Source organism: Colobus angolensis, unplaced genomic scaffold (genome assembly GCF_000951035.1).
Source record: "Colobus angolensis palliatus isolate OR3802 unplaced genomic scaffold, Cang.pa_1.0 Scaffold76, whole genome shotgun sequence".
Classification (NCBI taxonomy): domain Eukaryota; kingdom Metazoa; phylum Chordata; class Mammalia; order Primates; family Cercopithecidae; genus Colobus; species Colobus angolensis.
The window spans coordinates 1210521-1226316 of record NW_012121376.1 but is presented as its reverse complement, the minus strand read 5'-3'; the positions used below and the strand labels follow the sequence as shown (position 1 = coordinate 1226316).

The 15796-nt window shown below is 61.8% G+C and overlaps 1 protein-coding gene across 1 annotated transcript in view; it reads right to left on the bottom strand.

The window, feature by feature from the left end:
• CBFA2T3 (core-binding factor, runt domain, alpha subunit 2; translocated to, 3) overlaps positions 1–13032 on the bottom strand; it is a 104033-nt gene extending 91001 nt beyond the window's left edge. Inside the window, exon 1 of the mRNA XM_011928075.1 lies at positions 12483–13032. Within this exon, the coding sequence (XP_011783465.1) occupies positions 12483–12990 (508 nt within the window). The 5' untranslated portion in view covers positions 12991–13032. The remainder of the gene's footprint in view (positions 1–12482) is intronic.
• Positions 13033–15796: the final 2764 nt, after the last annotated feature.

The following is a 15796-nucleotide window of genomic DNA, read 5'->3' as shown; positions in this document are numbered from 1 at the left end:
ACCCACCCACCCATCTATCCATTCATCCAACTACCCCACCCATCTATCCATCTGTCCATCTGTCCATCCATCCATCCATCCATGTCACAATCAGAATTCAAAGTGAGGCATTTGGATCATTTAATAACATGCTTATTTGAATTAATATCTGACAAACATCAGTCTGGGCAGATTGTTTTTCAGTGAGGACCAGTTCTGCCATTTGTTTTTAAGGCAGCATTTCTATAAATCAAGTGAGCTAAATCTGCAGATTTTCATAAGACTAGATGCCAAACACTGGTAACATATAAAGTAGGCTAGAAAATACAATTTTTGTGACTGTTTAAACAACGTTTAGAGGCTGCAAATTGACCCATGGGGCACCATTGCCAAGGATCCTGTGTCCAGCCATTGGTTTAGAAGGATACTTGGTGTGCAGTGCCAGCCAAAGGCCCTGAATCCTGCTTCTGCAACCCAGGGGGCTGGAAAGTTTGCAGAACGGGGTGTGCCATGGTCAACACACACCTCACATAATTTATGCACCTGTTCTCCTGTGACCTAGTGGTGAGGTTGTGAGGTGCAGCTCTCACCTTGTTTATTTTAACAACGTCTTGTTCACAGATACCTGTCATGTTTGAAAACCTCTCTAGTGGCTACTGGGCCACCATTATCTGCCAAAAATGGAGCAGCACAAGGTCTGTGTGTGATCAAGCTGGGGGAGGCTGCTTTCTAAGAGATTTCATCTTAAAGGGGAACTTGGCTTGTTAAAAAATAAGTTGTAGGGAGCTTGCAAACAAAGGCGTTAAAAGCCCACAGAACCACCGGCTTTAAGAATTGGGCCTGGTGCTTGGCATCCGACAGGTCCTCTCCACTATGCCTGGTTCTTCCTCTGTGGGCTGATGTTAGGGGAGGGGACGGGGTCCCATTTGGCAGCAGGAACAGAGAGACCCCACGGAGCATGGGAGGATACAGCTCTCCCCCTGGGCCACTCCTTGGCCAGGGAAAGCAGCCCTCACCTCCTCTTCTGCCTGCAAAGTGGGGCCCCTCAGGATGGAGCGGGTTTCCCGGTTTGTCTGGGTTCCTCTGCTCTGAGGGTCCCTCTGCTCTCCGGCCTGCACAGTCCCAGGACCTTCCCCCACCTGAGTCACAGCACGGCCACATTAGGCTGTCTCCAGGGACAGACTCCAGAGCAGCCAGCTAACAAGGCCGCCAGAGTCCCCTGGTCCTTGGCAGGAGTGAGGCCTATGCCGGGGGTGGGGGGTGGCAGCCCCTGTGAGTGCCCACAGAGGACAGCAGAGTGGGGGATCGTGAGTCCACAGACCTCCCGACCCCTCTCCCACTTGAGCAGCATGGCTGGATTTCCTCCCACGTCACACCCTCATCCCACCCGGGGTGACCGCCGAACCCATGTCCAGAAGAGGACCGGGCCCGATCAGCCTCTGGCCTCCCAGGAATTCAGTAGTGGAAGCAGTAAAAGCGCCCAGTGCCAGGCCTTACCCAGCGCCCAGCCTCCCAGCCTCCCTTGGAGGCCGGCCCTGGTTTCCATGTACAAGGAATTCCTCCAGGGGCAACGGACACTCTTGGCCTCCAGAACCACCACCTGCTGCCACCAACACCTGCGCGGGACAGAGGCCTTTCTGAACACGAGCTGGGTGGGTTGGGGGGGGACGTCTCCAGTGACTCCCGTACGCTGGCCCTGCCTGGCTTGTGGAGCCATCCAGACAAAAGTCTGATGCAGCACGCGCACTGCTGCCCCTCAGAGACCAGGCCCTCGTTCCCCGCAGGAAGCCAGGATAGGGCCCACACCCACCCTGGACTCCGGCAGCCCAGGATGAGAACTTCCTATCACACTCCTGTCCCTGTGGCCAATGTCTTGTGCTTGCTTTGGAGAAACCACGTGGGCCCCAGGGTTCAAGGGAAAGGATCCTTGATTGAAGCATTGTTTTTAGTGAGGGAAACTGACGTACTCAACCTCTCTCCATAGGGAAGCCGAGAACAGCACGCTGGTGTGTGCCCCCCGCACCAAACCCCGAGGCGCCACTCGGCCCCAACATGAGGCAGCGCCATGCTCAATGCAGTCAGCCTCGCAGGTGTCAAGAGAGAAAATTGCAAAGGAAAAGGAGAATTTGGTGCCTTTTCTGTAACTGGGCGAGACACACTGTACCTGGGAGTGACAGGGATGGGGCAGGACACCTTGGGACGGCTTTCCACGCCCTAAGTGCCGCCATGAGTCCACCTGTTCAGGTTTCACGGATGTGCCAGAGACGGGGGCTGCTATAGCGCCATTTACAGATGAGGAGGCCGTGGCGGGGTGCGGGGTGGCTGAGCATCTGAGCTAGGTCCCCCCAACCCCTTGATCCCATCTCGCCGCCCCCAGGTGGGGTGGCCTTCGGGGCTGGGGACACTGAACCTACGGGAATTCCTTTCTACAAAGAAGAGGGAAGGAAGGTGCAGGCTGGGGACGGGGATGGCGTGCTGCCCTGTGCGGCTCCTGCAACCTGACTTCTGCAGGGGTTTAAAGATCAGCCACAGAGCACAGGGGTGAGGGTCAGGCACACACTGCTTGGGGGCTTGCTGCGGCTTAGCCCTCACACACGGGGGCCCTCTCCCGTCCAGGGCCCCGAGCACTCAGGATGCCCCCCGCCCCGGAGCAGCGCGTCCAGTGGGTGTCGGCGTGAGAGCGGCGTGGAGACACTCACCCTCCCTTGCAGCCAGAGGTAAGAAGTGGAAGGGAAAGAGGAGAGGCCGCTCTGTGACGTCTGGAATGTTACCATTTTCACGCGTATTCAGTTTGCAAATTATTAAGGCACGCTGCATCCTTCTCTTTGCACTGTGACTGAAATGACTGAAATGCTGTATGTTCGACGGGGCCTGTGACTGAGTTGGGACCATGTGACCACAGGGCTCTGAGGAGGACCACCCCACACCGCCCGCCACGCCTGGGGCCCACCTGGAGGAAACAGGCCCAGAGAGGCACACCCTGGTGAGAGGCCGAGTCGGGGTGGACCACAGGGGCCCTGGCCGCAGGCCTGCCCGTCCCAGCTGTCTCCGGCCCCGGGGAGGGGCTCAGCAGGGAGGGGCGGGAAGCACCTGGCAGTTTCGGTTTCGCCAGGAAGCGGCCGCCGGCTGTCTCCCTTCCCACCAGTCACCCGGAGAGCCCCCCAGGTGGGGACGGTCCCTTGCACTGCAGACGAGGAAGCCCCAGCTGAGGGGCCACAGGACAAGCCTCACGGCTCTTGGCAGCAGGGACAGAGCCAGGCCCAGCCTCAGCTGTGTCTCAGGAGGACCTGGGGTGGGAGAAGCCCCTGGGTCCGAGAGCAGCTGAGGGCAGATCTGACTGGCATCTTCTGTCACCTGCTGGTGACCTTTTAGAACACGTGGTCCTAACCCTTGGTCTAGAATATGCTGCTGTGTCGGAGGGGCAGAAGCAGCTGAGACGGCTGCACGTCCCCCACCTGTCACTCCGTCCGTCTGGGGCTGGGGATGTCAGGACAACACCCACCACTGCAGGCCCCCTTGGAAATGAGCGGCAAGAAGCTTCGGGGTCCAGTTTGCACCGAGCCCCTCCAGCGGGGATGCCTCTTTCATTTCTGCACCTTGCGCCTGACATGGAGGGGTGTGCGGTCAGCAGGTGGGGGCTGACCGGGTACTTGCACTGACAGGGTGGCAGGGCCCTGGACGTGAGTGTCGTGTGACCCCCGTGGGCCACAACCCCTCTGAGCTCCACGGTCTACAGTGCTGCAGGCCTCACCCACAACCCCTCTGAGCTCCAGGGTCTGCAGTGCTGCAGGCCTCACCCACAACCCCTCTGAGCTCCACGGTCTGCAGTGCTGCAGGCCTCACACAAATTGGGGGCCGGAGCCTGAGATCTGTTCTCTAAATCTGGGAGCCCAGCCTGAGCAAGCCCTCAGCAGCCGCAGCCCCAGCGTGCCGCCTGGGGTCCCCGTTTTGAGGAATCCCCCCTCCTCTCGTGAGCAGTCAGCTGGGTCAGGCTGGCTCCACCAGCTCTGGGATTCAGCTGCAGCCTGGCCTGGATGCAGCCGGGGTCACTGCCGTCTGGAGTGAGGGGCTGCAGCGGACACGGCTGGAGGGAGCGGACGCGGCTGGAGGGAGAGCTGCAAGGTCCCCTCCCCCACTCTGTCCCCTTCAGGTCGGCGAAGCCGGGGCTTTCCAGACACTCAAAATGCACCTGGACTTGGGAGCACAGGAGGAAGCTCCGGGAGCCCGCAGGGTGGGGCGAATTCTCCAGTTCCTTCTCTACTGGGCTCCCTCCTGGCCGGTGCCTCCTGGCCTTGGCAGTGGTGGGAGGCCTGGTGTCTGCAGGGCTAGCTGCAGGGGTCACAAAAGCGGGGCCCCCTGGGAGGGAGCAGCAGGAAGAGGGTCTTTCCTCACCAAATCCCACCCCAGCCTCGAGGAGGGGCTCGCCGCCACCCCGTTTTACAAACAGGAGACAGGCTGGGGTCGGCATGGCCAGTGGACAGTGGTTTCCATTCCCGCCACGGTCGGGTCCAACCACTGCCCCTCACAGACCAGGGAGCGAGGGAGAGGGGGACGGCGCCGGCCCGAAGTCGCACAGACCTCAGCACCGCCCGTGGGGCTCCATTTTGCAGGCTCAGGGCAGCAGGCCAGGCTTCGCTGCCGGGGTGTGAGGGGCAGGTGCTGGGGCTCCTGGTGGGCCCTGCTAGAGGGCACCATGAACCCAGTCCAGTAAGGGCGAGCATGGCCTGGGGGGCTGCAATTTGGCAGAGCCCCCAACCTTCTGCAAAGCTGTGGGTTCACCCTATCCCCTTCTGCAGGGCCTCCCTGAGTCAGCCCCAGTGGCTGTGGCTGTTGGCAGCTTTTGCCAGGTCTTCTCAGGAGGGCATGCCTTCTGGCCCCATTCCTCCGAGGGAGAAAGCCACACTTGGGGCCCTCACCCCAGGAGCCCTTGTCTCCACAAAGGGGGTGCCTGGAAAAGCTGACGGAAATTCACGTCAGTGGAGGGCAGGCCTGGGGGAGGGGTTGGGCCACTCTCCAAAAGCTGCCAGTAAAACAGCTGCAGCAGCTGTCCTGGGCCGAGAGAGGATTTCACTCTCGGAGGTGGCGGCGGCGGCCCCAAGCCAGCAGCCTTGCTGTGTGATCAGCTGGGTGTCAGGACGTGCTTGATCCAGGGGTCAGCAGCACGGTGTCAGGCAGCACCTGCGTGGGGCTTCCTCGAGTGAAGCAAGGTGATAGAGAGGGGGGTTCTGAGGGGCTCAGCTGTGGGCATGGCTCTCGTCTCGGAGCAGGGCGTGCAGTGGGGTCCTCTCCTGACACGCGACCTCAGCTGCCTTTCCTCTGCGAGGGTCCTTGGCAGGATGCACAGCCTGGGAGGATGCGGCCCACCCTCGCCCTGCTGTGTGAGCTGGGCTGATTTCTTGACCTTTCTGATTTGTGTCCTCATCTGAGGTCAGCGATGCCCTTGAAGTGTTGCCGGGTGAAAGCCGCGAACGGGACTGCCTATCCGTCTGCCGCTTCCCTCCGGGGCCACAGAGCCTGAGTTCCTGGAAAACTGTGGAGCCCGGCCCTGCATCCTGGCTGCTGTCCGGGCTGCTGTGGAGCTGCCTGCGGGCCTGCAGGTCTTCACCCGCTTTGTTGACTGACTGTACTCTGTCCTTGCTGTCCGATCCGATCCTCCAACCAGGTCTGAAAGAATCGCAGGTTCTCCGAAATTCAAGCAGAGTGGGCCCCGCTCTGTGTCTGGGACACCGGCTCGGGAAGGGGGCCTCAGTCTATCCCCATGCACCCCCAGTGATATGTCCGAGACAGAGACCTGGGCTGTCTGAGGGGACGCCGTACCCTGTCTGCCGTCAGGGACAGCTCAGCCCCAGCAATACCTCTGGCCTTGGAGTAGCCCTGAGCAGTGTCTGCACCTGGGGAGGGGCTTGGCACGGTCCTCTCTGATGCCAACCCAGGCAGGCAAGCAGGACACCAGGCCTCACTCCCTCCTGAACCGAAGCTCAGCCATGTGGCAGGGTACAGTGGCAGGGGCCCCAGGATAGGGGCAGGAGAAGAGAGGGCTGTTTCTCTGCTCAGGGAGAAGGAGGCAGAGCCCTGGTGTCTCCTGCAGTTTCCAAGACGACGATCCCCCAGGCCAGGGCTCTCACCCCTCCTCCCATCAGTGTTCCCCTCTGTTCTCCCCACCATGCTCCCTGGATCTCAGGCTGTCCTCTGACCCAGACCTCTTGCCCGGATCACTTGCCACCACCTTAGGGGCAGAGACAAGAAGGGGATAGGGCCTCCCAGGGTCACGGGATGATCGACCAGACCCAGTGCTGGGTGAGGTGCTCCCCTGATCAGGCCAGGCCAGATCCTGTAGTCTCGAGGCTTGGGTGCCTGGCACCCTAACAGCCACCACGGGACTCCCTGCTGCAGGCTCCGGCCCCTCCAGGCCTATCCCCAGGCTTGACCCCAGGGCGCTAGAGCCTAGCCTGAGGCTGACCAGGCAGTCAGGACCCCAGACCCAATGGAGGACCCATCTCTGGGCCTGGCCCTGCTCGCTGTGCAGCCCCGGGCCCGTCACCCCATCTCTGGCCTGGCCCTGCTCGCTGTGCAGCCCCGGGCCCGTCACCCCATCTTTGGGCCTTGGCTCCTGCTCGGACAGTGGCTGTGAAGGTGGCTCTGGAATCAGAGAGCAGCTCGGATATGCCAGTCCCTGCCTCGGCACCAGCAGGATACACACAGCCAAGTAACAACTCAAGGACCAGGAGCGCGGAGGCCGAGCCTCGCCTGGAGATGGGATGGACTCACGCCCTCCTGAGCTGAGCACCCTCCTGGGCCAGCACCGTCTGCTGAGGGCCCTGCTGCAAGCAGGCACCAGAGCCCCTGCCTCGTGCAGCCAGCGGGGGCCGGGGGATGAGTAGTACCTAAGGGGGCGGCTGGTTTGTCTCATGGGGTGAGAGATTGAAGGAGAGGAACACCGAGAGAAGGAGGCCGAGGGCAGCGAGGCCTCGCTAAGAAGACACTGAGAGCAACCCCAGGCAGGAGCCCCGTGGGGAGGGGGCTTCTCGGTGAGGGCACAGCACAGGCACTGGCTTGGAGCCGCCAGGCAGCCGGGGCTGTGACTGCCGGAGGCGGACGCAGTGGGGTCGGGCCGGGCGGGCTGGGCCGTGGGTGTGCGCAGGTGCGACGTGGCTGACTTGCTTTAATCAACTCAATTTTCCCTTTTTTTTTTTTTTTTTGAGACGGAGTTTCCCTCTGTCGCCTAGGCTGGAGTGCAGGGTCGCAGTCTTGGCTCACTACAACCTCTGCCTCCCAGGTTCACGCGATTCTCCTACCTCAGCCTCCTGAGTAGCTGGGATTACAGGTACCCACCACCACACCCAGCTAATTTTTGTCTATTTAGTAGACAGGGTTTTGCCATGTTGGCCAGGCTGGTCTCAAACTCCTGACCTCAAGTGATCCCCCGGCCTCGGCCTCCCAAAATGCTGGGATGACAGGCGTGAGCCACCGCACCTGGCCTTGACTTTTCAAATGACATGGCGACATGACCACTCTCTGCCCACCTGAGAGAGCTGCCTGGGGCCTGGGGTGGGCAGAGCTGGGAGAGGAAGCCCCTCGGTGGGGTGCCCGCTGCGGACCTGTGTCCTGGCAACTGCCCGACAGGCCTCTGGGCAGCCGTCCTGGGGGTGGACTTGGGGGTTCAGGGCTGAGAACTTCATTGGCTCCTGCTGCAGGTCGGCCTCTGGCTTTGTCACGCTCAGTCTGAGTGATCCAGTCCACAGCTCCTGGCTGGAATTCCTTCAACGGGTGGGTGGGTGGCGCTCAGACAGGCCTCTCTTTTCCCTGCTTCTCCCCAGCTGCCCCTGGCTGACGTCTCCTTGGAAGAGCACTGGCCGGCGAGTTCTGGCTCAGCTGTGACCAATCGGCCTCTCCCTGGGGCCGCTCTTCCTGCCCACGCCTCCCTGGTCAACTGCAGTCACGGAAGTGAAAGTGCCGGAAAACCCCTGCCCAGCGCCCAGGCAGGTTAACGGGACTCACTGCTTCTCAGTCCACATGTGGTGAGAAGTGAAAGTCATCTTTGCCTAAAGAATGGCCTCCCAGAGCCGCCCCCATGGGGCCACTTCCTCCAGGAAGCTGGCCTGGATTGCACCCTGACCCTAGGCACCGTCCCTGTCTTCCTAGGTGCTGATTCGAGGTCTTCCTGCTGGACAGGAGGACGTGGCTGGTTGCTGTCCTTGTGTGTGGGGATGGGCTGGTATGGGGAAGGAGCGGAGCATTCCAGCAACCACTGAGGCCTCAGGGAAGCAATGTCACGCTTACTGGGGAGAGAGGGAGGTGCACTTACCGGGCCTGGAGAACTGGCTGCACCTGGCAGTGAGGACATACCCAGAGCCCCTGCTCCCTGCTCTGCCCCAGTGGAGCGTCCAGTGGGGAGGTAGTTGGGGGGAGGTCGGGCTTTGTCCCACCATCCACTCTCCTGAGGACTTCCTGCCTCTGCGGACGCCCCCCTCTCTATTCCTGGCTCATCCATTCCTCTTCCCCCTCCGTCCCTAGAGCTCTGCAGTCTCCCGCCTCTGTCCGGCCTTCGCAAACCCTCCCTCATGGAGCTGTCCACACACTGGCCACCCTGTCCCCTCGTGGTGCTGCTGGCTTCCTGCCATGACTGACCCAGCAGGGGCTCCAGGGCGAGCTTCCCTCCGAGGCTGGGGCTGGACTCCACGGTCAGTGTGATTTCACAGCAGCGAGATCCTCACATCTCCAGCCCATCTGCCTCTGCCCCACAGGGTCAGTGAAGCCTGCTGTGTGCCTCTCAGAACCTCAGTATCTTCTTCTGTGACGGCAGTAACAGCAGCACCCCCGGGCTAGCTCCCCAGCATGGAGCCCCCCAACACTATGTGGTCAACAAAAGGAAGAACAGGAGGTGGGAGAACGGCGGTGACAGCATGTTGCTCACAGACGCGGGTCCGACGGCCACTATCTGGCCCCTTTGCAGGCACCCTTGCGGCTGCCTGCCTGTCTGTCTGTGGCCTCAGATGTCTGTCTTGTCACGCATACACTGACCTCCCTGCCTCTGGCTGGAGCCCACGGACACCCTGGCCGAGTTCTGCATGATCCGCCAGCTCCATAGCCCAGCAAACACGGGGCCTGCGCTGAAGGAAGAATCGGGCTGAGATCACCTGGCTGCTCATGTCCACTCCCCCTCCCACCGCACCCCCTCCACGGGCACCTCCCATAATGGGGGCTGCCTGCAGCCTCTCCAGCGCCTCCCTGTGTCCCACTGCCTGGAGTGCAGAGTGAGTGGCCAGAGCTCTGGCCTGGGGTGGGCTGGGCCTTAGAAGAAGGAGGCAGAGAAAGATTTAGGAGGAAGAAGGCCTTGGGAAGACAGAGGTAGTGGCTGTGGTGTGGCAGGCACAGCCCAGGAACACCTGGGGCCAGCAGGACCTGGAGGAGGCAGGACCTGGAGGAGCACGGCCATCTGGAGCCTTAGTTTCAGACTTCCAGCCTGCGGCGCTGTGAGAGAAGCCTCTGTCATTCTGGGTCCCCACCCAGCTTGCAGCCTGTCCTTACTGCAGCCCCAGGAGATAGACACACTGGGGGAAGGCTTTCCAGACCCAGCACATTCCAGACCCAGCACATTCCAAACCCAGAACATTTTGGAGTCAGAACATTCTGGACCCAGAACATTCCAAACCCAGAACATTCCGGACCCAGAACATTCCAGATGCAGAACATTCCAGACCCAGAACATTCCGGACCCAGAACAGTCCAGACCCAGAACATTCTGGACCCAGGACGTTCCAGACCCACAACATTCCAGAGGGCAGCTGGGCCCAGATGGCCACTTGAGGAGATGGAGGATGGAGAGTGAGTGGCAGCAAAGCCCAGTCCCAAAGGCAAGGTCGGTGGAGGGAGCTCAGGCTGACCACAGGCTCTGGACGTGACCCCTGTGCCAGGTGGGCTCCGGCCAGGGCTTAAGCTTCCTGCACGGATGGTGCCTCCACAGCATCTGCCCAGCCCCCATAACATCTGCCCACCTTGCCCGGTCCCCATAACACCCGCCTGCCTTTGCCTGGACCCCTCCACTGATGGTGCTCACCACCTCCCCGAGATCCCATGTCGTCGCTCTAAGGTGACACCAGACCGCCTGACTCCGTTCCTCCCCCATGGAGGTCCCTGCACATGGCACTGAGCCTTCTCTGCCTCAGCCTACACTCGCCAGGTGGATTTCAAAGTCTCTGTCTCCGGCACCCTCCTTAGGTGACCTGGTTCCCATCCGTCTCTCCTGGGGCAGTCAGGTCACCATTGTGACCTCAGCCTCTTTTTTTACGAAGTGGGTTTGTGGGGACAAAGCGGTGAGAGCCTGCACGGCTCTGAGCACACACAGCGGGCGCGTCATAAATCCAGGACCACAAGCTCTTGTCTTAAGAGGTTCCTTCTGCACCACTGGGCCAAGGGGTCAGTGAGGATCTGGACCCTCCGCCTACAGGGGCTGGTGCAGGAGCCCAGGAAAGGGGTCCTGGCCCCCAGACGGCGGCGTGTGCTCTGTGGCTGTCTTCTGATTGCTTACACCTCAGCCCCTTGGACACTGTCAGAGGAGGTGAGGGGCTGAGGTCCTCCCACCCGCTGCGCAGCACGCAGACGCCTCTCCCGCCTGCCACCGAACACGCGGCAACACAGCCCTGTTCAATAAGCCTTTGTTCTAAACACAGGAAGGGTCTTCTACTTCAGCTTTTAAAAATATTACTGTTCTCCCCAGAGTTTAAAGCCAATCAGCCTCTTTTCAGGCCTCAAAGGTTTTAGGGACCCTTGGGAGGCCTGTGTGCCTGAGATCCACACAGTGGGGCTGAGGGGCCTTCAGGTCTGTCCAGGATCCCCCCAGTTCCCACAGCCCCCATGACCCCTGCTCCTCCAGCTGGGCGAGGCTTGATGCTGAGGCTTTCCGGCATCACAAGGCCCCCACATCTGTCCCCTGGGGGCCTTGGGGGGCCCCTGGGGTGCAGGATGAGAAGCCCCAAGCCCTGGTATTCACGTGTATCTCTGCTGCCTGATGTGGCCAAGGCTGTCCCACGGGCACCCTGGAATAGGTTTGGGTGGTTGCAGGGACAGAAGGTCCTAGAAGCCAGGTGCAGGACCCCGCACCCAAGTGAGACCCTGCTCCCTCCTCACATTGAAGGCCCTAAGCAGGGCCTCCCTGGGGATGGGCACAGTGGCTGCGTACTCTGTGTCACAGGCCCACCCTGGGCCTCCGCTGCTCACCTCCCGCCATGTCACAGGCCCACCCTGGCCCTCTGTTTCATGCCTCTAGCCACCAGCCCCTCGCACGAATCAGGCACAGGGCCACCTCCTGGCCCTGACCTCCTTCCACGGTAGATGCCCCCATCCTTCCAACAAAGCAACTGCTCTCCATGCACCTCAGAGCCCATCTCTCTCCCCACCGGTGAGAAACTCACGCAGGGAACAGGTGGGACGGGTCTGATCCACGAGGAAACTGAGGCCCAGGAGGAGGGAGCACCTGGCCCAAGGCCACTAAGTGCCAGGGGACAGACAGGGCCACTCGGGAGAGGATGGGATGGCAGATGCCGGGGCCAGTGAGCTGGTGCTGCCTTGAAGGCAGCTCTGAGTCACCCACTCGGGAGAAACCCACAGCTGTGGTGAGGTCCGGCTTTTGCATGCCAGGCACCTGGGTCTGGGATGTTCCTGCTCACAGCTGGGGCCCTCGTGGGGGGCGGCTCTGGGGTCCCACGGGCACCTGCAGGTGGGAACAGCCTCAGGCAGCCGCCGCCAGGACCTGCTCAGGGAATGTGGTCTCCAGAGATGGGGACACCCCTGGGTCCCGGGTTCTGTGCGTGAGTGTCAGGGGTGCACTCAGACCCTGGACCTGACGGCCGCAGTGAGAGCCCTGCGAGACGGGAGACTGCTAGCTCTGGAAGGTTCTGACAGCTGCTGGGAGTGTGGCCACGAGGGCCACCGGGAAGCGGGGCCACCGGCCTGCAGCTGCAGCCCCCAGGAGGGCAGGCCGAGGTTCCCCCGTAAACCCCCTGGAATCCTTCCTTGGACAGGGGCCTGGAGTTGGGTCCATTTCCTCCTCACTGAGGTCTTGGGCCGGGGCCCTCCCCTCTGGCCTCAGTTTCCTCATCCAACCTGCTGTGAGGCGTCACAGCCGGAGGGCATCCCAGGAGGAGGAGGGCTGTCTTTGCAGGACCCCCCCCAGTCACTTCCTGACTGCAGCTCTCCCGCCCCCAGGAGAACACAGCCCACCCTCCTAGAGAGGGCTGAGCAGCCCGGCCTCCAGCATCTGCCTCTGGGTGGGGCCAGGGCACCCGGCTGGCACCTGCCAAGCCCTCACCAGCCCACCTGCCCCAGCTGTGCAGGATCTGCCTGGGGGGTGGCCCTGTTGATATCTGAGGTGAGTCAACACGGCCGCCCGTGCCAGCGCTGTCAACAAAGCAGGGCAGGCCCCGCGAAGCTCGAAGGAGTCACAGCCTCGGCACCTGCTGCCACCCTCTGCCCCCACCCCACCACCTTCCCCCCGAGCCTCTTACCTGGGCCGCCCTTCCTGGGACCCCGGGGTGCCGAGCAGGCAGCAGATGCCAGGAGGCCGCTCTCCTCCAGCACAGGGTGCGGCTGGGACATGGAGCCACAGGTGGATCCTGAGGCTGAACCGGCTGTCCTGTCCCTCAGTCTCGAAGCCGGCATGAGGAGGGCCACCCTCAGGGGCCAACCTGGGGCCCAGGACAGGCCTCTTCCGGGAATGCCTTTCCCGACCTCCTGCAGCCTTGAGGGAAACGGGAGGGGCTGGGCCAGCTGGGGCGTCCTGGAGTTGGGCCTCTGCCCCTGGAAAGCCCAGGCCCTCCTGGCTGCCGACTGGGTGTCCTCAGCCCTGAGGAGGGGGTGGGAGCCGTGAGGCTCATGTGATGCGGGGCGGGCCTGGGGCTGCAGGCTGGGGAAGGTCTCCCTGCAGCCTGCGGGTGAGGCAGCCAGCTGTGTCCCCGTGATAATGCCGGGCCGGAGGCCTGCAGCTGTGCCCCCTACTTCCCCGACAGGAACCATCTGGGGCCCTGCCCTTCACGGCCTTTCCTCGGGCCATTCCGGTTTGACCTTCCAACAACTTCCTCCTCCCAGGCAGCTCTGGTGATGTCCCACCCACCCTGAGCCCTACAGCGTGGCCACAAGGCATGTGTTTCCTCGCTCCAGGGCAGGTCTGCAGGCCTGAGGGCAGCTCCATCCTGGCCCAGAGCCCTCGGCCTACTCCACCCACCCACCTTCCCACCAGGGCTTGGCCCTTTCTTCAGTCTGGGGTATCTGGGGGTCTCCCTCTCTACTTGCCCTCAGCCAGCCGGACTTTCCCCAGCACTCCTTTTAGTTTGCCCCCACTCCAGTGGCCACCCTGCCCGTGTTCCTCTGGCTGTCGACTGTGCCCTTGAGCCAGATGGGGCCTCTGACCGGCCTCCCCTCAGCCCCAGCTTCCCCAGCTGCTGGGGGTTCTTGGGCCCCTGATCTGTCCTCAACTTACCTCCTGCTCGCTGGGGAGGAAACTGTCTGTCTCTGCGTGGTCTCGTGCACAGGGCTCCTGGCCCTCTGTGGAGACAGCGGGGCTCCCTGCCTCTCCGGGGGTGCCTTGCAAAGACCCTCACCCCACGCCCCAGCGGCCGCCTCCGGTCAGCAGCCTGGACGGTGCGGGTTGGGGTGGGTGGCTTCTCCAGTCTGAGAAATTCCAGAAGCCACCTCAGAGCCCTCTTGGGACTACTCAGACCCTAAAGAGAGTCTCAGGACCCCTTTCTAGCGGCCACTGGGCTGAGAGAGTGAGTCACATCCCAGACGCTGGAAAAGTAGTCACTTTCTAAAGTGCCCTGACAGCTGTCAGAGGGCACGAGGAGCTTCCCGGGAGGAGACAGAGACCCTTCGGCCCTGCAGCCCTGGTGGGTGGCTTTTTGGATGCCATGCTGGAGGCTTCATGGCCTCAGACAGGCCAGAGGTGTGGAACCCGCAGATCCAAGGCCAGTTCACGGGCATCTGTGCTATTTTGATTTGATTTGATTATTTTTAGGTCACGTCTGCACACGGTTAATAATTCAAGCCGTGCAGGGGTAAAAGCCGACTCCTTTCCCGCAGGGTCCCCAGGTGTCCCGGGTCTCCCTGTCCTGGTAATCGGGTGTCCTTCTCGAGCTGGTGACAACAAGCTGCGTGCCAGCGTGCGTGTCCAGCTGACGGTCAGAGTGTGTTTGTTACTGCTGGGGAACTTCCTAGAGGCAAGGCCCGCCCGGGGCCTCCCCTGCACTGGGTGGTGGGCCGCTCTGCCCTCAGGACTCAGGCTGGAAGGGACCTCCCTGCAAGCCCGGGGCCAGTCCCCTGGTGCCATCATCGGGTCCCCACGTCCCCTGCTGTTCCCTGCGCTCTGGCTCAGGGTTAGATTAGCAGTCGGGCTCCTGGGGGCCCTGACCCTCTTGGTTTCCTCATCTGTGCAGGGCGCGCGATCCTAACGGCCTCAGCTCCTAGAGCATTTCCGGGAGTGGAGACAGCAGAGGCGCTGGGCGGCCACATGGGCCAGGGCCACGGTGATCACGTGGCTGGTGTTTGTCTGTGTCAGTGCCTGTTCCCCAGCTATGTGCAGTGGGAGTCTCAGAGTCGGGGAACTGAGGATCTCAGGGGACGCAGCCCCCACTCCATGAGCAGCAGGACGGCACCCTGGGTGGGAGTGGTGGCTCCCCCACCGGGGTAGGAGACAGGCAGCCCCGCCCCCACCCCTGAGGCAGATGTTCGAGGCCTGCACCTGCGCCCCCCGCAGATGGGACACTTCCACTTTCGCAATGAGGCCCTGAGCTCCCCGCCTGGCCCTGTCCTGCCTGGTGTCTAATCAGGGGGTCTGATGGAGGTGGGGTTGGAAAGAGAAGAGAAGAAAGTTGCCCACAAGTTGGGGGCAGGAGCTGCCCCCCACTTTGGCGGCCACCTGGGGTGTGGGCACCACTCCCCACCTCCCCACTACCCGCCTCCTCTCCCCCAGGCCGGGCAGTTGGTGCTTGTGGGGAAGCAGACGTTGGCTGTGGCTTTCAGAGCTGGGTGGCTGGGAGATAAGGGGCTGGGGAGGAAGTGGCTGCAGAGATGGAGGCAGCAGGAGCGGGCACGGCTTCTCCCAGAGACTCCTGCTGTCTGCAGCCAGCACCCAGCCTCGCGGGGCAGAAGGGGCCTTTCCTTCCCTCCTGAAAGACCTGTTAGGGCCCACTGGGGTTCTGTCGGTGTCCAAGACAGCCCCTGGTCCTGCTCTCTGGGAGCTATAGGAGACATGTTCCATTAACATGGCCTAGCAGGTGCGGCCTGTAGGGCAGTTGGGGAAACTGCCCCTCGGTAGGCAGAGGGGCCCTAAGGCAGGCTTTGGTGAATCTGCAGGGTGGCCAGAGAACTGGAGGAGGGTGTGGGGGCAGTGGGGGAGATGACGCCATGCGGGGGTCGGTGAGGAGGTCCTCCTTCAGGCAGGGTGTCTTATGTTTGCCTTCTCTTCTAGCATGTAGGAACCCGCCACCATCCCCGTACACACCACCCTTCACTACTGGGTAAACAGATGAATGAATGGATTGATGAATGAACGGATTGATGAATGAATGGATGGATGAATGAATGAATGGATGGGTAGATGAGTGAATGGGTGGGTAGATGGGTAGGTGGATGCGTGGATGAGTGAATGGGTGGATGGATGGATGGATAGATGGGTGAGTGGGTGGATGGGTGGGTGGATGGACAGATGTGTGGTTGGCTGGGTGGATGGATAGATGGGTGAATGGGTGGATGGATGAGTGGATAAATGGGTAAATGGGTGGGCTGGGTGAATGGGTGGGTAGGTGGATGGATGGCTGTGTGGGTG